Here is a 23,313-nt window from a genome sequence, read left to right as displayed (position 1 = left end):
CCTCCTGCTACCCCTCGACTCACCCTCTAAAACTCCTCTCCACTCCAGGCTTTGTCTAACTCTTATGCGAAAGCTCACCACCACAAGCAAGATTAGAAAACAAGAACCTCAACCCTAGTGTCACCTTTGTGGGACTATGATACAATCAAGTCTCCAAAGATTGGAACTCACAATAAACATCAATTAATTGGAAATCATAATAAAGAGATCCAATGAAACGAATACATCCTAGGGTTCACAACAGCCGGGCACTCCACTAGGGTGTTTAGCTCTCCATGGAGCTAGATACAATCAATGAAATCGAATTGCAAAACAAAGCGTCCAGTAGAAAACTCATTAGTCATGCGAGTGATGGTCTTGTGGAGAGTCCACCACGCCGTGGGGGTCCCTGTCCGGCCCAGGATACACCGCACGGATCAGTGTCGACGAAAGCCTCCCACTAACCAGCCTTTAAAGGAACAGGTGTCAAGCTCAGAAACTACTCTGCAGACTTAAAGAAGCTCTCCAAACCCTAGCTGCAGCGCGCCTCAAAGATGGGGAGATGAGAAAACCCATAAAATTTAGAAGTTGATCATGAGTTTAAAACAATAATTCAGTTTATAGTACTGCCATAAAGAATTTGCACAGTAAATGCTATAGCATTTCTACAAAATACTCTCAAATCCATACTTTGTTGAGGCCACATGAATGTAAGTACACATCCATGCGATATTGTACTTCCTTGATGAAACCAATATCAAGATCTTGGTTGTATTGTAAAAGTCGAACACATGAGTATGTGGGGAATCGACTACAAAATTCTTAATTTAGTATTTTTTTAACACAATCGAGGTTGGCATAATAAATTCAAAATGCTCTCTTTTGAGCACAATTTATGTTTTCACATTTAATTAATCTTAAGAATTAACTAAAATTGCATCCAGAATCTACTTTTTAGTCTCTTTCTTCCGCAATTTATCTCCATAACTCAAATGCACAACGAATACATATACACAAGAATAAGGCTGGGGCTCGAGAAAAGTAATGCTCAATGTAAAAAAGAATATTTCGCATTACTTATACACATGCACTTATCACGTTTGGCGTAGAGCAAGATGGACAATGATGCACCCAGTAAAGATTTCTCTAGTGGCTTATATTTTCTCACCATCTCGAGCCCCCTGATCGCCTGTAGAGGGCTCTCGGGAGTGCTATGGGGTGTTACAGGCACCTAGTGGGTGTTGTCTGCTGGGTGTGATCTGTGTGTGGCAGGAACCACACCGAGGTGATGGCACATGTCACAGAGTACTAATAGATCCCTGCTTAGACATGTCAATATATATATATGACTAAATTATTAAATGGTTAAACAGGAAGGTTGTTTCATCCTTGCAGTAATTTTTTTTGCAGTTTATTATTTAAGTAAATATTCTTATTAATTAAATTTAAATTTATAATATTTATTGTTCGTTTAAAAGCAAAATTTAAAACTTTATTAAATATTTAATTGAACTAAGAATGATGACTATATAAATTTATGTAAAATTAATATAATTTGATTTAAATAATTTTAGTAAAAGGACAAATCACTTGTTTTGTCAAGGTGCAAAACTATCAAGAATTGATTATCGATGATCCTCTTCACAATTAAAAATCTTTTAATGTCATACATTGGGCACATTTGAACTCTAATGAAGATTAAGTATTTTGTGAGACCAATACCATTAGACTAAAGGTTTTTTAGTGATTGTAGAGAAATTTATATATAATACTTTAATGAGTTTGATTTTGTATTTATGAAAAAAATTTCAAGCAAATTACGATTTTTCAAGTTATATACCAGCAAAAAGAAACTATGAAATTCCATGCAAAAGCAAAGTTTCAAAAAGCGTATAAAACCCGGCACAAATAACAATAAATATCATATCATAATCCAATTATGGGTAAAAAAAAAACTCAAATCTTTTTAAATGAGTTATAATAAAAACAAATGATAATAATAATAATAATAATAATAATAATAATAATAATAATAATAATAATAATGTGTACGAAAAAGATGTAAGTCTAATTTGAGTAGAACTCTAACATATCCTTATCAAGACAAAACACCCAAAAACAATAAATATTGTTCCTAATCAGTTAAAAAACTCCAAGTTCAACCCCAAAACAATGAGTCAATATAACCTTATTACAAAATATAAATATTTATCTTCTCAAAATTAATGTCATTATTATAAACTTCATGAACTCTTAACATATATCTTCTTCTTCTTTCCTATTATCACATATATATATATATATATATATATATATTGGTGGAAAATAAAGAAGTGTAGAGTGAAGTGGTAATAATTACACAAAAGTCAATTGAGTGTTGTAAAAAAGACATTGCTTTTCTTCCAAGCATTTTATTTGTTTTGATTTATGCCATACTTTACTACTCTTCCTCCAATGCCACTTGCTTGCCTTGAGACTTGCTCTTACTTCACTCTCACCCTCCGAACTTAAAAAACATGACATTGATAATGAGACCAATGATGATGACATTGATGATGACGACGATGATGACACGATGATGTATCGTACGCACGCTACTTTACGATGACGAGATATATATTGTCTCTCGAGTAAAGACGTATCACAGCACTGTGTCCTGCAGGAGCGCCGACGCCAGAGTTAGAAATTAATCATGGATTCCACACGCACTCATCTCAGGCAAGATACGCAGGTATTATCTAAAGATTTCATATAATAAATGCACAAATCAGGCTCGATCATCCACAAAACTATGAATACTCTTACATGCAGACCATTACCAATCGATCACAAGGTTGTACGTTGCTGTCATGCGAAACTTTCTATTAATATTATTTAGCGTCGTTACTAAAAATCAATTGATCATAAATATTATTATTTCATGAGTAAAAGCTAGGTTCATATTCATATAAGTGAGGAATTCTAAATTGTTACTATCAATGTATTACACCTCATTAGTTTATGTAGTCGATACAAAATATTTATTTCATATCCTTCCGGTTAAAACTAAAACTAAATATTAAACATTACAATAAACTTTTGTACTCTTAACATACATTACTGGTCAATAGGCCCTTCTAAAAATCACATAGTTTGCTTGGATAGTTAAAGGCAAATGCTCTCATCCATTTATATAACCTCTAGAATCATCAGCTTATAATTTAAATATTTATACCTATTAAAATCAATTCAGTTTTTCATTAAAAACACAAAAACAGTGCTTTTAATCATCACATTGGAACCAAAGAGTCCACAAAAATAATTATGTTCAAGTTGTAAAACGGCAAACTTTTCAAATTCAAGGACGTTTTCGTAATTTTACTTTTTCCAACAAAGAACTAAAAAGAAATTTTCAATATCTCCAGGGGTTAAAAAGCAAAAACCAAACCCATATATATACCACGAAACACCTTCCAAAACGCACCAAAATGAAGCTCTTCTTCTCCGGCGAATCTCGATCCCGCGCCGGCGAACTCCACCGTCGCCGGATCCAAACGGCGGCGCTCAGCACGCTTCTCCTTCGCCTGCGGATGCAAAGACACCAAATCGATCGCCATCTCCGAACCATCCATGAAACCACCCCAACCCCACGAAATCCCACCGAAACCTCTCCTCCGGCGAGATCCCTAGCTTACTCCGGCCTTCTCCGGCAGCTCAAAGACCCAGAGCAGCGTGACGATGTGGCGGCCCATCCCAACCCCAATCCCTATCGGCGGTGCAGGAGCGAGGGCAGTGGGCGGATCGAGGAGAGCGTGGCGGTGGTGAAGGTGAGCGATGATCCGATCGGAGATTTCAGGAGATCGATGCTGGTGATGATTGTTGAGAAGGGAGATCGTGGATGGATGAGCTTTGTGAGCTCGTGGATCGGTTCATCCTCGCTGAATCTCGCCCTCGGCATCACGATTTGATTCATCGAGCTTTTGTGCTGGAGATTTGGGATGGTGCTTCTTTTTGGGGTTGCAAGATTGAGGCTGCAGCGCCGGAGATTCTCCGGCGATCGAGCACCGCGCCGGCGCGACGGCGCCGATGAGTGATTCCGTCGAGCGCTTGATTTTTGTGCTATGTGTGTGTGTGTGTGTGTGTGTTGTTATTTATTATTATAAATTATTATTATTATTATTATTATTATTATTATTATTAGTGGAAATCGCTAAAAACACCTCAGAAGTCATGCAATATCGCTAAAAACACCTGTTACTGTGACCCTCTCAAAAACCCCTTCTTCAATACAACGATTTTTAAACCCCAAACATCTAATAGTTGATCGATAGAGTTAATTTGAATTTTTGACTAAATTGTCTCCTTTGTGTAAGCTACGATAAAAGCCGCTGACAGGTATCACTTTTTGCCCTGAGACAAACTTAGCTTCTATTCGAAAACGTTCTCTATTTAAAATATGGCAGATGTATGCCTCGCTTTAAAAACTAGTTTCCCTGCTTAAAAACGAGTTTCTATTTAAAAACGAGCTTTTTGCTTTAAAAATCGAGTTTTTGTTTAAAAATTGAGTTTTCTCGCTTAAGAAACTGAGTTTTTCCGCTTAAGAAAAGAGTGTCCGTTTATGAGGTCCTTGTCTTAAGAAATGAGTTTTCCGCTTAAGAACGAGCGTTTTTGCTTAAAAATGAGGTCTCTGTTTAAGAAACGCTTCAAGCGCAGATGTATCACCCCCAAAAATCTCTTTGATCTGCAAATTGACCGCCGCCAGCGAGATAAAGCTACGCGCTCACAATCACGCCACGCTGTACGAAAAATGGATTTCATGTTCGAGGAAAAGGCGCAACCTTTCGGCGCCTTCGCCGACGACAAGGAGCATGCGCGTCTCTCCCCGAGGTCAACGACGCAAAGTAGCACGAGACGATGTAGACGTATGGCTGCGAAGACGTACAAGCACGAAGATCGCAGACGGGCGAGATCGAACCCCTCATCGGCAGACCGCCTCCCTCCGCTCTCGCCACCGACTTAGGCACCACGCTATCCAAAAACCCTAAATCGATCCCTAACCCTAACCCTATCACTATCCATGTTGCTGTCCTCGAGTCGAGAATGGTTCCGCTCGTTCACCATGGCCTTATCCGACGCCGCCACCGAAGACCTCACCACTCCGACCGCCGAGGAACGCCGCCAACCGATCGCCAACGCCAATAAAGATTTCTCCTTTAAGACCCCATACGAGCACGCCACCTTCGGATCGCCGCCGTATCTGGAGCTCAAGACTCGTTGCTCACGCGAGATCGCCGACGACGAGATACCAACGTCCCCTACTCAACGAGGTCTCTGCTTAAAAATAAGCTCTCCGTTTAAGAAAATGAGTTCTCCGCTTAAGAAACGAGTCTCGCTTATACGCTTGTTTGTCTGCTTTAACCATCGATGTTTCGCTTAATATATTGCGCCACGCTAAAAACGGCTTTAAATATCGCTGTTTCTATTTAAATATGCGACGAGTGCAACCTTTCGACGCCTCGACCGACGATTTAGGAGTATGCGGGTCTTCCCGAGGTCGATCGACCAAGAAGATGAAAGAGATGAGGTCGACGATGTGCAAAAGACGATGAAGACGAAGATCTAAGACGGGCGAGATCGAACCCTCATCTCCGCCCGCCTCCCTCCGCTCCCGCCACCGACTTAGGCACCATGGATCCAAACCCCTGAATGATCCCTAACCCTAACCCTATCGATATCCATGTCATGGGCTCTCCGTAGTCGAGAATGGTTCCGCTTCAAGTTCACCTGGCCTTATCCGGACGTCCGCCACCGAAGACCTCACCACTCCGATCACGAGGAACGCCGCCAACCGGATCGCCAACGCCAATAAAGATTTCTCCTTTAAGACCCCATACGCAGCACGCCACCTTCGAGATCGCCGCCGATCCGGAGCTCACGACTCAAGCCGCTCACGCCAGATCAACGATCGACGTAGATACTCAACGTCCCCTACCAACGAGGTTTTCGCTTTAAAAACGAGGCCTTTGTTTAACAAATAAGCTCTCTCGCTTAAGAAATGAGTTCTTTGCTTATACGCTTTGTTTGTCTTTGCTTTAACCATCGATGTTTCTGCTTAATATATATGCGCTACGCTAAAAAGTGCTTTAAATATCGCTGTTTCTATTTAAATACGTATCGAGTGGCCAAGATTAATCGGGTTTTTATATCCGTGATTAATTTATCATGTAAATATTTGTTTTTCTCGCTTTAAATATTAATGTTTTTGTTTAAAAATGAGTTTTATGTTTAAAAATGAGGTTTCTGCTAAGAAATGAGTTTTCAGTTTAAGAAACTGAGGTTTCTGCTTAAGAAACGAACTCTCTGCTATGAAACGAGTTTTATGTTTAAAAACGAGCTCCTGCTTAAGAACGAAGTACATGCAAAAAGTGAATGCAAAAAGATAAAAATGATGCAAAAAGTACTGCATAGGGCAACTGGACTGGAATTTCATAACGCAGTGTAAAAAGTGAAGTCAAACAACAGTGCGAAGCTATTGTTCGAGCGTATGCAAAACTCACAAGCTGTTGTTTGTAAGTTTTGAAATTATCGAGGTAGAAATGAATTTTTCCCTTATTATTATTATAGTGAATTTAGAAGGTATGAGGAAGTATTATTTAATATGTTTTCAATAAAAATTTTGGGGCTTTTTAACAAATATAGTCCCTGTATAAATTAAAAATTACACCTATGTCATGTAAAGTGTATATATATATATCGACAACTTATTCAAGCTCTATCTTAGAGTCATGAGAATAGTTCGCTAATATTGTTGGTGATTGTTAAACATTGTTTAAGAAGTTATTTCTTGTAATTTAGGTTTGTTAGGTGGTCAGTGAATTTTAGTAGCTCATTATCTTTTTACAGCTCATTATCTTACGAGCAGTGAATTCACAAACTGTCCACCGGTTTTTTTCTCTTTTCTATTTTATTTGATGTCCTTTTGAATGATATTGAATAAAAATCCTTATTCCCTTTTATAAAAAGTCCTTAATCCTTTTATAAATTCCTATGTTGTAAAGATAACCTTAATATAATTAATATATTTATGTGCCAAATAGAAATATTTGGAAAAATAGAAATTCCAATGTAAGTGAGGGCTTAGAAATTTTTTGTATTATTATAAACTTGTTAAATGATTTAGTAAAATAACTCATAAATTTTATATATATATATATATATACTCATTAAAACAAATGAGTATTTTTCTATATTTGCCATTGAGAATAATATATTTGTATCACCCACCCACCAACCTTGCCAAAATAATAAAAATACAAAAATTGAGTAAGACATCACAATCAATTTCCAACAGGAATATTATTTATGTCTTCATTCTCAATGTCTCAACATTAATCACATTGATAAACAAACAAAATTTGAAGATTTTGGAAACATATACACATATATTATCTATGGAAAAATACATGAAATTGGACTCTTCCACAAAAATATATATATATATATATATATATATACACATATGCAAAAATAGTACTTTCAAAAATACCCACAAAAATGAGAGATATATATAGTTAAACACATTATTAGCATAATGTATACAAGAGCAGTAACAAGTACTTCAAATTTATTAAATCTCTAAAATAACACTGATTTTCAAAGCTTTTATTATATACTTTAAATTAAATTAAAATTACGAAATTATTTTTACCACATTTGTGGTTGCACATTCACCCTGCACCAAATTTGAGTGGACAAAACTCACCCTACTTCACGGAAGTAATAGCGTAATTTACCACTATCAATACAAGGGTATTTTTTTAATATTTTATTTAAATATTTAAAAACACAGGATCAAATAAAAATACAATAAAAATAAAGACTAAAAATAATTATCAAAGGAATATAAGATTGGAATGAGAATATACAATAAAAAAAACTTTCAATAATTTTTTTCTGTATAAAAAAATATTGAAAAATATGAATATAATAATTTGAATTCAGAATTTTCCCAGGAAGAGGAATAGAAAAGAAAAGGACTGATTGAAAGTGAGAAGAAAAAGGAATCACAAGAGTTTGTCTTGTTGTCTTGTGATGGGAAAGAGGACAAACAGAAGAAGAAAGAAAGAAAGGCACCAATTTGGTTAATCATTGCAATAAAGAAGAACAACACAACACACTGTTTCAGTGTCTCTGTTTATCATGCATTTTTAGTATTAATTAACTGCATCTAAAACAGCACATTATGCCTGATTCCTTTTGGTTTGTACTAATTGATTTGCTTAACAACTCACACTCTTTTCATTAAATATTACTAGTCTAAGCAAAACATCCACTGCATTCTATCTTATCACAGTATCATAGATCTCATTCTATATGTCACTTTAATTATTGGTTTAATTGCTTTACATATCTCTATAATTATGTACTTTCTGTCCTTTTAGTCATTACAATATGTTTAAGTACAATTAAGTCTTTATATTTAGTCAAGTTGGATTATTCTAGTCCATGGTGTAGATGAGCAAGTGTAAATTGTAAAGACTTAATTATACCTAAAAATATTACTGTAAACTAAAACGATCCAACTCGACCAAATATGCGGACTTAATTGTACCTAAAAGTATTAGAATGACTAAAAAGACAAAAAATACACAATTATAGGGGCATGTACGGTAATTAAACCTTAATTATTCTCACTTATTGCTTAACAACACTTTGTGACAATGTTTTCAAATGTTAGATGTTAGAGGTTCAGGTGGGGTTGAACATGTAATTAAATTATATCTGTATTTTTTTTTTTCTAAATGATTAAACATACATTTATTTATATAATATAATACTGATGTATGGTTTTTTAGAAGACATTTTCTTAATGTAATAAAATGTGTTAATAAAAATGTTTAATTGTACACTTTCAGTTTGACTATGGTTCAATATTTTTTCTTTCTTTTTTCTTTTTTTGGTTAAAACTTATTTTGGCATGCTTTTGCTATAATCAAAATTGGAGTAAATTTCCAATTGAAGGACCAAGTAATTGGATCTTTATAATACGTCGACAGATGTTCATACAACATCCGCAATTAAACATAGTTATAATTAAGGTGGTACAATGAGGATTAATGAGATCTTATTTGAGTTTGTTCTACTTTACTACTATTTATAAGCATAATGTTATTATTCAACAAAATTTACATGTTGTTTGTTGCTTATGATTGGTGGAGTGGATAGGAAAAATAGAAAAAAGAAAAAAAAATTAAGAAAACACACGTGTAAAAAACCATTAAATTTCAATTTAAAATAATATTTAAGATTCAGTAAAAAGTAACAATTTTGAATATTATTTCCATGCCCAATATTTATTCATATTTTTTTTATTTATTTTAAACATGCTCGAAGATTTGAAAAAAAAAAAAAAAATCTCATTAATAATTTTGATATTTTTAAAACCACTTATCCTAACCCCATCCACACAACTGAATGCAGCCACCATAGAGACTACACAGTATCTATTCAGTCTCTTCAGAGACAACATCCAATAAATTTGGAATGATACATACAACATAGAACCTATTGAAACAAATAAAGTTTTCTTTACTTATATACCCCTTAAAAACCTTTATATATATATATATATATGATCGGTAATCTAGAGGCACCCTAGATTTCAAATCTAAGGTTTTTTACAGTAGTCATCGGATAATAATCCGAAGACTATGATCATCATAAACAATGCAAAACGTGTTCTGCATTGTCATACAGTAATCATAAACAATAAAAGATATACAATAATTATATAAACAAACAACCGTAGTAAAAGGGACGTTCCTAAAGAACAGTTATTTAGAAACATCCCTAAATTACCAATTATATATATATATATATATATATATGCTTCTGAAAATAATTACATTAACAAAAATTTAAAAATATATATTTTTTAAAGGCGCTTACTCCCTAATCATAACAAGAAGAGAATTGGTATCTAGTAGGTGAGTAAAGGCAAGAAAAAGAAAATTCAACAACAAATCAACCTAATCAATGATCACAACACAATTCATTCTGATCAACAACCCTAACTCCTCCTGCAAATAACCCAACTCAAACACCATTATAAAACCCATGACCTTATAAAAATCACCAACATGCAATCATCAACAGTTTAGAGAAACATCAAAAAGCACAAAAACAAAAACAAAAAAAAGAAAAGAAAAGATGCAGAGAATGCTTACCTGGAAATTTTTTATAGCAATGGTAGCAATAACAGCAGTTGTAACAAAAGCACAGGATTCAGCATGTCTCAGTGAACTTGTACCTTGTTTGCAGTTCATCAATTCTAACAAGACGCCATCGAGCAGCTGCTGTCAACCTCTCAAGTCCCTGATCAAGTCCAATCCTCAGTGTCTCTGCAGCCTGCTCGGCAGTGACTCAGCGACACGCCAGGCCGGTGTCAACATGACTAGAGCTCAGCTCTTGCCAGCCAAATGCGGAGACAAAGTTTCTGCAGCTTCATGTAAAAAAAGTAAGCATTTTGAACTTATCAGTAAAACAATGAAAGTTCTACTTGTTAGTTAATACCTTTGGGAAGTATGCAATTCCTAACTTCTCAAATATTCAAAACAAGGAATGTAAAGATTAAAATTAACTACAACCCCCAATTCATAACTCGGAATTCATGACAAACATCCAAACACTATACCGAATACAATATATGTACACATATATTTGTCTGGATATCCTTACAAAACTGATATATAGAATAAATATGTTACATTTAGTAAGGTACACATGAAATAAAACTTTAACTCTTTCCTATATCTCTCTTACTTTCCTAACAATAACCTTTACAAAACCTAACACATGCAGTATATGTGCGTATATATGAGTTTTCTAGGTGCACACACAAAATAATTGTAAGTTGCATATAAAAAAAGTCTTCAAACCTTGGTTTGGGATGTCGATAGGGCTAAAATGTTATTTTTACTGATAAGCACCATTAGGACTGCTAACAGGCTCGATGGCCTAAGAATGAACAAAAACCCATCATAAAAAAGACAGGTTTGGAATTCCTAAACCTAGACCAGATAATTTTGCAAAATTAATTAGGCTCATCCTTAGCCTAAACACGTTAATCAAAATTTTCAATATGGGTCAAGTTCATGACTTCCCTTGCCATGGTTAGAAACTAGAATCACTTAGAATATAAAATAGCAATTAATTGAATGTCATAACAAAAAGAATTACCTTTGCACAGGTTCTTCTAAGGAGAAGACTACCGCAGCATCAAGTTCAGCAGAGAAGTTACTTCAAATGAAAGCAGTGAGAGTAGGCTTGCTGTCCCTATGGTTCCAGAGCATGTGGGTCTTGCTTTTATCATAGCAAAGACATAAGAAATTCAACACTGCATGTAATGCATCCATTTGTAGGAGTGGAGTCGCTTAACTTCCCTAAAAGTGAAAACAAAAAAATGAAGAAAAAAAGGCTGCAGTTTTCTTCCTATAGTTTGCTTTCCTTAAATTCAGCTAGCTGTCTTACCATTGATGTCGATACCTCCTTTCTTGATCTTTGTCTGTCAAATGGTTTAAGTTTACATTGGAGATGAAACTTGTGAGTCATTTGATGTGACGGAATCAAAATGCATGATCAGTTACAATTTTAGACCACCAAACTATGTCCATAACCTACTTTGGTGAGGCAACCACAAAACAAGACTTAACTATGAAAGCATTGTTTCTAAATATAAGACAAAAAAAAATCAGGGTAATAGAGATGGCCTAAAGCTAGCATTCAAAAGCCAAAAATAATAATAAGAAAAAAATAAAATAAAATAAAAGTAAGAAAGAAAGACGCCCATAATATCATCTTCTATCAGTAAGAGGATAAAGTGCATGTTTTTTACGAAAATCCAAACATCAAATCCTTGAAATTGTAAAATACCTTAGCATGAACTCAGTAGCATGAATAGGGAACAGAGATTAATGCAATGAATTAGGAGAAAATTAAACTAAAACAAACGACAGTCACTGCTAATGTGCTAAGTCTACACTACATTAGCCAATAATGTTTTAATTTTACAATACCTTCTGATCATACTTAAAATTATGGTAGCAGTAGCGTAAGTGATATGTGATACAAAATCTGGACAATAACTCTCGCAAAGCAGATTATTGCTAACCTGCTGCAGATCCATACAAGACTCAGATAGTAACAGAAGTGTAGAATTACAAAAGTGGGGTTCTAAATCAAATCTTATCGTGAAGATAAGAAGACAAAAATACACCCAAAGATCCAAGAGAAAGGGCCAACAGCAATCCAGAAGGGATTAATTTACGGGTAGCAGCCAACCGAATCCCTGAAAAAAAGACAAGTTAGTCAAACTTAGATTCAATATATGAAGTCAGTAGAGTAGAGAATTGAGAGAAAGGTTTATCTACATTTATTAAATGATGCGTACCAAATACAACAGAAAAAAGGAAGGCAGAACCAAAACCAAGGGCATCACCTATAACCTTTGTCTCCGGGGATTGCATCAGATAATAAGCCTGAAAAGAGAATGAAAAATTGCCATTAGGCAAATATGACATCAAGTACAAGTTTAATAGGTAACCCGATTCTCTGACACCTCCATTTCCAAGGAGTTTGGTATAAAAGAAACCATAAATTAAAGTGAAAGACCATCACGCACCACAAAATTTGGGGATGATTTAAGTTCATTTATGATAAATCTTACATTTTAAAATGTGAAAGGTTTTCACACATGAGAAAAGCAAGTAACCGACTTAAGATTCATCCAAGCTCAATTAGATTTTAATAATTACCAAGCACATTTAAATTAAACATTTTACTAAACTGAAAGAAAAAACAAATGCAAAACATGTTTAGAACTGTACCAAAGCAAAATGTGCAAGCTAATCACGGCGATCTCAATGAACATATGAGCTTGCTAGTTTGAAGACACAATGCTGCCCAAGACCACATCATTTAATGCTCTCATATAGGGATGGCATTGGCATGCAAGGGACATAGCTCCACCACCCAGCTGACGTCGCATATTTTAGGGTAAACACAACTTATGACAGTGAAACCTATCTATCAGTCCTTAAATACATGAATGGGAAAAAAATGAGAAGCAGCCAAACCAATAAAGGAGTTAACTGAAGTCCATAAACAGACTCAAGCTGATCGAAATTCAGGAAAACAATACCATTCAAACAGAACAACAGATTGTGAAATGAGGATAGAATTTTCAAGTAACATGATCAGGTGCAGTTTTTCGCAAAGAGAAAGAATGCTAAGCCAATTCTCAATTCCTGTTCCTATGAGGACAACATCAAAATGAACAAGTTATGCAAAAGGCAGCAAACCACAAAAGATTGGCACAGTTACAAAATAAAATTTGAATAACTTCACAGATCTACAATTGCTCTTATAACTGGCTTTTACTGGAAAAACTACAGTTAAATCCATCAGTGGCCCAAAAAGAGCATAGTTAGAGTGCAAGGATCAAACCAAGTCCATATTTAACTGAACCATCAGAATAATATCAACCTTTTAGGACTTGCAACTCATCTAGTGCTCAAATTGCCAATAACATGGCAGGTTCTCCCTTCTTTCCATATCCCAACTATCTCTGCAAACCTTCAAGCAGGAATGCTGAAATGAATGCAATTACAAAAGATTTTAAATGGAGAAGCAAAGGAGTAACTATTGAAGATTAAGATGAGAATATCCCAAGATGATAGGTCCTGCTCAATAACTTCAGAAAGAATATAGGGATCCGAATGAAGGATTATGAAATTGTTACAAATACAAGAATGACATTTTCACAGTACAGGACTCTAACTATCCCAGATGCATTTCGAAGTAGAGTCAAGCATGATAGTCCTTATTCTTTTTTAATAAATTAAATCCAACCATAAGGGCCATGCTATTGAACATATCACTATATACCACCCCTACAATTGGAGAGTTGGTATTTCATTTCCCTTCCTAATCAGAAATTGATGGTTCAATCCGTCACTTGTTCACATTTCTCAAATATATATATCGCTTCATATCATCATTGTGTGACAAACATCTACGGTGTCTCCACCTAAACTATACTTGAAGACAAGCACATTGGTTCTATGCAATTATCCAAAAGTTGAAATTGCATTCTACCATCTAGTGAGGGTTAATGAATCCTTTTTTAAAGCATATGTGACTCAGGACTTGTTTATTAAGTTCAGAAAACCAGCAAATTCACCAAAATTCACTGCAATTCACTTCCATAAAAAAACACAATCTTCCATTTTGGAATACAAGCAATTCAAACTTCTAAAAAAACAATAAAGGGATGAGATTTAAACATACAGTGCCCATCAGAGCAGCTCCAGATAAACCTCCGATCACAGACCCTTTGCTCCCAGATCTCACATCTGCAAACAATAATCCAAATGAGAACACGAAACAATAAATCAGCATCAGAATTCAAAGCAAAGTCCAAGCAACTCACAAGCAAAGACACCGCCGCCGAAGAGAAGAGCTCCATAGACGGAGGCGGTGGCGGGAGCGAGGTCACTGAGTAACTGTGCGTGGCAATGGAGGGACGGGGCCTTCTTCAGCGAGCGATCGATCGATCGTGAAGCGGAGAAGCGAGGGAGGAGCTTGGATTGATACTTGGAAGTAGGAACGAGAGGAGAGAGGAGAGGATTGAAGGATGAGCAAGAGGAGATCACCATCGCCGGCGAACGGAGGAGGAGGAGGACGACGACGATGGTGGTTGTGAGGATGACCTGCGGTATTTATAGACAACCTGAACGTTAATTAAAGCCGTTGATTGTGCTTTGAGATTCGTGATTTATGATAGTACATATCCCGAGGATTTTAGTACTGGATGGTTCTGTTCCCGCTCAGTGAAAACTAATTTATTTTTATGAATTTTAAGAGAAAAATAAAATGGGTTCACATGATTCTCAAGTCTCAACTTATGAATTGTACCTCCAAATTTTCACTTACCCCAAAAAATTTTGGTACTCGCTTCGTGTCACATGTAAAAAAATAAATAAATAAATAAATTATTTGTTACCTTTAAAAAGAACTGTAACTTCTCTCAATTTTACCTTTTTTTCCTTTTTTTTAAAAGAACTGTAACTTTGTTCTTTGTTAAAAAGAACTATAACAAGGGTAAAAATATTTTTTATAAATCTTTTATTAGATTTGAGTTTTAATCAGTATTAATATAATACTTGTGTAAAGCTCAAATATAACCGTTAATATAATAATATAAAAGGGAGAGAATAATATTTTCGTATGACAAATAATTTATAAACTATTAATTTTGTAAAAGATAGATTTTTTTAACTGGTGTTTTTTTTTTTATGTGTATAAAGATCATTGGTTAAATTAACATGAGCCTTTACCATTTAAACCAATTTTGTTAATAAAATTTAATATTTTTTATAAGTGGAAATTGCCAAAAAAACCCTACAACTTTGTCAAATTGCCAAACAAACCCCCATAGTTTGAATACCCAAAACCCCTTCCTTTTCAACTCCATGATTTTTGAAACCCCCAAAAGTACGTAAATCGAGCATTAAACGGAGTGTATTTAAAATTTTATGGACGAAAAATGCCCTTAGATCGGGAAGTCGTGTCGCACCCATTTTCGGCGAGTGAGAGGAAGTGGGTGGGTTTTTTTAGGCATTACGATGCTTGTCTTCTCTCAACTCGCGACTCAAATCTCAACTCGCTCTCCATCTTCTCTTCCCACCCCAAGACTCTTCCCTTTCCACCCTGGCCTCAAGAAGAAGTCTCGTGCAAGTATTCTGCGATTTCGTCACTTTGCAGCCTAAGGTATTCATTATGGTTTTTGTTAACTATTCATGCTACGAAGAGACATTTTTTTCGGTTTTTGGTTTGTGATTTTTGTTTTTGTTGGAAGACATCGAAGCTTTTCGTGGGATTAATCGTACGGGTTTTTGTTAGTCCGCAGGAGATGTCTCTGCTAGGGTTTTTGTTTTGTTTTACATTTTCGCTCTATGTATCACGATCGAAATGGTTTTTCCCGATTGTTGTGCTTTGTGTAATGTTTATAATCTACGCTACTCCGCTCAGCTTGATATGGTTGCGATTGTAAAAATGAGGTCTCCGCTTAAACAATGAGCTTTACCGCTTTAAGTTAGTTCGCCTCGCTTAATTATTTGTATCTCTGCTTTAATAGTATACGCCATCGCTTAAAAAAATGATATCGGTGTTTAAGAACCGAGTGTTTACCGCTTAACAAATTACATTTCCGCTAACAATGTGCTATTATTGTCACGCAGCTTTGTGATTATGGCGGTCAATCTAGTTAACGGGCGATGCTACTTGACACCCAGTAGTGGAGACCGTGGGTCGAATTGAAAGTTCACATGATCCCTCGACATCGGGAGATCATCCGAAGGACACCGCTCACGACGATTTCATCGAGTTGAAGTCGTATACCAAGAGCGGGCCCTTCGACTCTCTCGCGTAGATACGATAATCGCATCAATAAATTCGGGATCGGGAAAGCATGCCGACTTTCGGACCGAAGATGTGGCAATCGTTCTCGCTCAGCGTCTGCGATGGGGAGGCGATCGTGTTTCGTAAGAAGAAAACACGGTCGACTTTCAAGAGAGGTATTTATCGAAGACGTCACGAGAGACACGAGACTCCATCGAGCACTCTTCGAAAGAACTCGCTGACGAGGGAGAAGAGGAGAATTTTGCCAAACCATCGATGGTGTACCTCCCGGTACAATCCTCTTCCCAAATACCTCCCCGCTCGGTTCCTAACCGGATCGCTGATTATGTCGATGATCTACACCGAATGGGGCGCCACGCATGGGCGCAAGCTGACGCACTGCGTGGCTTATGGAGGACATACCACAAGCCGCCACCCGAGCGCAATCTAGATGCGCTGGGGAAGAAGACCAACACCCGGGTATGTTAAGGGTCGCACGTGAGCGCTTAACATCCGGGTTTTACGAGATGACCGGAACCCGGAAAAGAAAGTCCGCTTTTTGCAAGATCCCAAGGATGCGTGCTACGGTGAAAAATACTTACCTGAAGCAAGCGACGATAGAGACGAGTTTGTCATCTCTCGAAGGAAAAAGAGGTAATAATTCAAAAAAATATTTTTGTTTAACTCGTAGACGTTAACGCTTTAACCATATCATTTACCGCTTTAACTTTATTCATCTATCGCTTTAAAAATTATAACTTACCGCTTAACTTTGTTCAACTACCGCTTAAACTTTTTAGTTTAATGTTTAATTTGTTTGTTTATCGTTTAACACAATAGGTTATAACGCTTTAAATATACTGAGTTACATATGTAAATATAGTTTTAATTGTTTAAACTAAATAATTTCGCTAAGATTGTTTGCTTTACACATGCTAGTTTCTCGAAATGGTTCCCGGCGAATCGTCGATGAAGAAGTATTTGTTCGGGCCAACCGCTCGGTCGGATGCTATTGCTCTCGAACCGCTTGCTCAAAAGGCAAGATGAGAGGGCAACCTCTTTCCTTGCTCGCCGGACGCCGCTTCTCCCGCCTGTGTCAAAACGCATTCGTCGAGGCCGGAGAAGCCCTCCCCCACCCCGCCCGACCGTGGCTTCCCCGACCGTGTCGCCCCGCGAACGTGGCGGCCTCGCCCGGCACTAGGGCGAGGATTTCACCGCAACTCTCATGCGAGCTTTCGCGATTTTTGACGACCGAGTTCCCTCGGCATTGTCGCTCGGGTGGAGGCATTGGAAGGCCGGTCACGAGTCACAATCGATCGCGCCTTTCCCTTCAAAACAAATGAAGCACCCGGGACGAATACGCCGTCGGAGTTCGACGACGAGGACATCATCGGGGTGGCCCTTCAAAGACGGCCTCATTCGAAGAAGCTTGCAAAAAAGAGGAAAACAATAATGCCTCCGTCTCCACCCGCGTGCACGACGATGAAATAATAGCGAAAGACCATCGGCAGCAGAGCACCATCGCGCGGTCGATGTTGTTAACGCTGATGACATGCCCATCACGGTGGAGGAGATCAAGATGGCGTTGAGTTTGCCGCGGTGGAAAAGATCGTCGACTCTGTTGTTGACGACATCATGCATACGGTGGAACCGGCGCGTGACAGTGCGGCATCAAAGATGGACACAATCCATGAAGAAGAACAACCGCACAACGTTGTGTCTCCCCATTGATGCCGCCGCTGGAACTCACGGTTGAGAAGGTCGCTGAGTCTATCCTCAACGAAGTGGAATTCACTTGGAACTAACGGTCGACCGCTGCCGCATCGAAGGCAGACACAATCCCACAAGAACAAGAAGCATGTAAAGAAGTGTCTCCCGTGCTGATGCCGCTGTCGTGCCCTCCCATTAAAGGAAGCCAATAAAAAGTAGAAGAACTTCGGAAAGTCTTCATTCAAGAAAAAAATACGCTGCCAATCCCGCCTCAATAAGTACTGAGCGTGGAGTTGATAAGGATCTTCCTCAACCGCCCTCTATGGACAAGTAAGTTTGAAGTTTTTATGATATTGTTTAAACTGCTTTTAGTTACCATTTAAGTAGGAGCGTTAACGCTTTAAAATTCTACGATAACATTTAACTTATAAGTGATACCCTTTTAAATATTACCGATACTGCTTTAACCATTCAATATAGAATTTAAAAGTTTATACTTTAACGCTTTAATTTTATACTTACAACATTGTTTACATTTCTTTGTTCCGCTCAACCACAAAGACTCGCTGCGGTGGAAGAATGACTGCCACGACCACACGGGCCAATCTATTCGACCCGCTCGAGGGAAGGAGATGGTCATGCATCGATGTGATGGACGCATTCGTATGTATCTTGCAAAAGACGATGAGCGTAGTGCCATATCGTTATAAGAGGCGCGCCTCCATCACACCCGGCCATCGGCCTTGTTCATGTCAAAGCGAGGCGACGACGCATTACGAATCCACGATGGCTATGATTGGAGATGCCGCACAAGAACTTGCATGAAGTGGACATCGCTCATCCTCCCGATAATTATGAGTGGCCACTTCCATGTCGTCGTCCCTCGACAATGAAAAACAAGAATACGTGCATTATTCTTCATGCCAAAGCGAAGAATACGATAAAAAAACGCGCTAGAAATGGTAAGTGCTTTAATAATTTGTGTTTGTGTAATAGTGTTCGGTAAATAATCGGCGATTCTAATATGAACTTGTATATCTCAACAGCTGAACCTATTCGACATCTCAGATCGACATGGAGTTGGGTGAGTCGGCGACCGCAAAGCACCGCTTGTTCACGACTAATCGAAGCCCCACCCGACGTAAAAAAAGGAAGTGTTGATCGCAGTCGCCTATGTCATGCGGTTTATCGAGCGCTACTCACCGGTGAGAAGCTACTGGGTACCGCAGACCCGACGTCCCCTTATCTCGCGATTAAGGTATGTTTCCCGCGATACTTAGGGAGGGAGGGCGCCCAGGCATCACGACCCAGAGGGAGTCTTCGCAAGCGGGTTCTTAGTCATTCTTTCTATATTTGTATACACGATTCTTTCTTTAATAATCCGATTCATTGTTTAACATACACTTTCGAGTGTTTAAGTATATAGTTCATTGTGTAAATATCAATGTAATTGTTTAAACTCCGCTTTTACTCGTAAAACGAACCGTAGGGGAGTGTACGCAAGCGGGTCATAGTCATCAGTATAGGTGTAATAGTTTCAAATGTAAAACCGCTTTTAAATTAATTCATTTTTTTCGAAAAAAACATGACAAATTTTGTCAATGTAAATGTACATGTATCTAAATTCAATTAAATTCATTCTGCTTCGCTTTTGAGGTTCTGTCTTGTTGGATGATATTGTAGTCCGTAGGTACATTATCGGGTAGGGTTCTCGCTTTCATTTTCATTTTTCATTATCGGCTAATATCAACATTCATTTTAATCAGTATAATGATAACTTTTGCCCTTTAACTTTCGCTTTTCTCTGCTTTAAGTTTAGGTTTCTCTGCTTTAAATTTAATATTTTCCGCTTTAAAATATCCTTATTATTTAATAATATCAATGTAATTACAACAAAAAAATATACTTAATATTTTTCTCGCTTTAAAATATCCTTATTACTTAATAATCTCTTATAGAGTGTAATGTAATGTTCCGATTTTTTTATGTGCGACGGGGAGTGGAAACGCTTGGGGAACCGAGCGTGTATTAATTACGCTGGGGAACCGCTAGCACCATCCCGTTGTACATTTTTAAGCGGATACAAATTTATTTTTAAACGATAAAAAAATAATAGCTTAAACAGAGAATAAAATATTTAAAACGTAAGAGATATATTTAAATATAAAGTTCAATATTTAAACAATAATAAGAAGTATATACACAATGCCTAGTCGAGCAATGATTCATTCCACGATCCGCGATCAGTGACTCGAACGTGGCAATGGCTACAACGCAACTTGCGGACCTCTGACGCTCACGACTCGATCCTCTTTCGCCTAGGACACCCGAGTTGCCTTCTCGTCACAAAGCGGTCGCGAAACGCAGTCACGATTTTTCATCCATCGGCCTGTCATTGTCCCGTATGGGGAATATAGCTTCCTTTATACGCCATTTTTGAAGTCGAAGCTTCCTTCCACAAATCACCCGGTGTTTCTCGCTCTTCAGAATTTGAAGTCAAAAATTCCTTTTGATTGCAAAAATTCCTAAGTGCGTCTCTGAAATGTTCAACACCTTCAAAACATTGTCCAATATCCAACGACAACACTTCGACTTGATCGGATGAGGAAGGAAGGCATGCCACACCCTCGAGCTCGCCATGATGTGGGAAATGTAAGCGCCGCGATTCAATTCCCCGCCAACACTTTAGTTTAAACGAACACGATCAATATTTAAACAGAGACACAAAAATATTTAAACGATAAACATAAATCTTAAACGTGAACATTAGCATCGACACGGAAATATCGAGACCCCATCGCTCACATATTTCAGCCTAACATCGATTCCCCAAGAAGTCGGGCAGTGAACATTAGCACTCGTCCCCTCCCCGTCTGTATCTAGCAATAGCACAAAAAAACTCTCCATAATTTAATCGGAAGAGCTAAAATTGAATACACCAAATGAGAAGAAGAAAAAGAAGAAGAAGAAGAAGAAGAAGAACAAGAACAAGAACAAGAAGAACAAGATATGAGTCTTCTAAACTTTGTTTGAGAAAAAGCAAGCGTGAGGCATTGAAAAAAACTATGCATAAAGAAAGTTATGATTGGGCGCCATTTTTTTCCCACCTTTTGCAAGGGCAAAAAAAGGAATTTCATATCGTGGACCCACTTCAACTTACCGCTGGGGGTTAAAAGGAATGTAAAATATAACTGAGGGCTGTCCGGGGTGTGCAAAAGTTGGAGGGGGTTTTTGGGAAGTTTTGAAAATTACGATGGGTGAACAATAATTTTCCCTTTTTATAATGATCAAATCTAAAATCTGTGGGAGGTTCAGTTGTTTCTGGCACGGGAATGGAAGCTTTCTTCAGCGCAATTGAAGGCAACGCTGAATAGTGCATGGAGAATTACAAGTACTGCAAAACCATTTGATTGATTTGAACAATAACTAGTTTTCTTTAGGTTGTTTTCCATTGATTGAATTTCAGTTCTTCATAAATACCTCGATACAAAGAAATCAGTATGGTCTGTTTATGAACTCAGATTATTTGCCTTTCTCCATTATTTTTCTTCTTAGTTGTTTATGATATCTTTTCTCCAACGTGGTAAAATATACTGAGGTGGAAGCTCTTTGATGTTCTTCTCAATGAAAACCTTACATATATGTCTACAAATAATTCCTCTGAACTCAAATAAACGTCATGTGCATTTAATGTCAAATGCAGCTTCATTACGATAAACATTGAATACAACTTGTTTTCTAAGTCTACCTTCTTTTCCTCTGAAAATGTTTGTATCTTGAAATGTACGTACTGGCCCATCTAAATTGATAAGTTCAAGATTGCAATATAGCATTTCTTTCAATTCATCTTAAAACAACTTAAAATTTTCATTTGTGTAAGCTTCTAATAATTGCTTTTCAAAATGACAATCGGTTAGCATATGAAAGTTTGTGTTAAAAGAAGCAAAATCAGTTTTGTTTCTTTTTCAATCTTACTTTTTAATGCATTGTCATATTGCTCCACAAATTGCTTTAAAGATGTTGTACCAACATAGCTGACAAGTTCCCCTTGCTTATATCCTGCAAGTGCACGGGCTTGTCGAAGTAATAATCCCGGGTGAGCGGCGTCGAATCCACAGGGAGTAGGGAGTGAAAATACTTAATTTGCTTCTTAGCTATGTGGAAGATCAATAGTGATTAGTGTGAAATTGATTCAATTCTCAACAATAAAAGCAACAAGTGAGAGAGCAAGAATAAAGAAGAGGGTAAGGCAATCGATAAAGATGGGGTACTCAGATGATGCTTCACCTAGGATAATCATTTCAAGTGCAAGAACTCTCTATTATACTTCCTAATCAATGCCATGGTGAGTCGTGGAAATCCTTACATACATAGTCCCAAATCTAAGGTCAACTATGCCTAACTCTATACATGTCCCGGAGGAGAAATCGAACAATCTCAACACCTCACACTCGCGATAGAGTTGCAATGAGCTCTAGGGATTCCAAGTGATAAATCTCTTCCTAAAAAAATAGACCTAACCCTTTGGTCCAGCGAAAGGTCCCTAGCCACAATTAAGCCCTAGATACTAAGATCCTCTCAACGCTTCACTCCATTGCACGCGCAACTAGGCCCCCAGCTGGAGGTTCATCCCTTAGACCACTCACTCTATTATGGCAGCAAAAGAACTCGAGGAACGGAGGTAAAATCTATCACGCCGAGGGGAAAGGGACGCTCCCTGCACCTCTCGACTCACCCTCTCAACCCTCTCCAATCTAGCTTTGTCTAACGCTCATGGTGTGTCACTCACTCACAAGGTTACCAACAAGAACTCTCAACCCTAGTGTCACTCTAGGGGAAATGTTCATACAATTAAGCATTCAAGGTTGGAACTCACAATAAACATCGATTTATTGAAAGCATAATAAAAAAGTTCAATGAAATGAATACATCCTAGGGTTCACAATCATCCAAGCACCCACTAGGGGTTTAGCTCTCCATGGAGCTTAGTACAATCAAAGAAATCGAATGTAAAAGCAATGAATCCATAAAGAAACCCCCTCGATGGTCATGTCGATGGTCTTGTGGAGAGTCCTCTACTCGTCGTCCAAGGATTCTTTCGTTCGGTATAGGATACGCCTCGATCGAAGCTCCCCTACCAACCTTCTTCCTAATGGAATCACGATGTCGGAGCCATAGAACTTCTCC

At 37.5% G+C, this 23,313-nt stretch overlaps 2 protein-coding genes across 2 annotated transcripts; one reads left to right on the top strand and one right to left on the bottom strand.

Annotated features, from left to right (window-relative positions):
- Window positions 1-10,111: 10,111 nt before the first annotated feature.
- Window positions 10,112-11,453, top strand: LOC120270258 (non-specific lipid transfer protein GPI-anchored 30). The gene is made up of 2 exons (XM_039277278.1): window positions 10,112-10,474; window positions 11,207-11,453. The coding sequence occupies exons 1-2, from the start codon at window positions 10,168-10,170 to the stop codon at window positions 11,329-11,331; spliced, it is 432 nt and encodes a 143-aa protein (XP_039133212.1). The 5' UTR covers window positions 10,112-10,167; the 3' UTR covers window positions 11,332-11,453.
- A 529-nt stretch (window positions 11,454-11,982) lies between these two features.
- On the bottom strand, window positions 11,983-14,713 carry LOC120270248 (protein FATTY ACID EXPORT 4, chloroplastic-like). Its single transcript, XM_039277270.1, has 4 exons — window positions 14,447-14,713; window positions 14,305-14,369; window positions 12,407-12,494; window positions 11,983-12,304 (listed from the first exon to the last, which is right to left on the bottom strand). The coding sequence occupies exons 1-4, from the start codon at window positions 14,670-14,672 to the stop codon at window positions 12,195-12,197; spliced, it is 489 nt and encodes a 162-aa protein (XP_039133204.1). The 5' UTR covers window positions 14,673-14,713; the 3' UTR covers window positions 11,983-12,194.
- Between the last annotated feature and the right edge of the window lie 8,600 nt (window positions 14,714-23,313).

The sequence above is a fragment of the Dioscorea cayenensis genome, chromosome 2, assembly GCF_009730915.1.
Source record: "Dioscorea cayenensis subsp. rotundata cultivar TDr96_F1 chromosome 2, TDr96_F1_v2_PseudoChromosome.rev07_lg8_w22 25.fasta, whole genome shotgun sequence".
In the NCBI taxonomy this organism is placed as follows: Eukaryota; Viridiplantae; Streptophyta; class Magnoliopsida; order Dioscoreales; family Dioscoreaceae; genus Dioscorea; species Dioscorea cayenensis.
The sequence above is the reverse complement of the archived record's forward strand: the minus strand, read 5'-3'. Positions and strand labels throughout refer to the sequence as shown.

Bases quoted from the DNA above. Each gene is read 5' to 3' on its own strand.
- LOC120270258 (XM_039277278.1), top strand. From the start codon at position 10,168: ATGCAGAGAATGCTTACCTGGAAATTTTTTATAGCAATGGTAGCAATA. The intron at 10,475-11,206 runs GTAAGCATTTTG...ACCTTTGCACAG, and splicing joins TGCAGCTTCATGTAAAAAAA to GTTCTTCTAAGGAGAAGACT.
- LOC120270248 (XM_039277270.1), bottom strand. From the start codon at position 14,672: ATGGTGATCTCCTCTTGCTCATCCTTCAATCCTCTCCTCTCTCCTCTC. The intron at 12,495-14,304 runs GTATGTTTAAAT...TTCTCTTTTCAG, and splicing joins GAGCTGCTCTGATGGGCACT to GCTTATTATCTGATGCAATC. The intron at 12,305-12,406 runs GTACGCATCATT...TCTTTTTTTCAG, and splicing joins CCTTTTTTCTGTTGTATTTG to GGATTCGGTTGGCTGCTACC.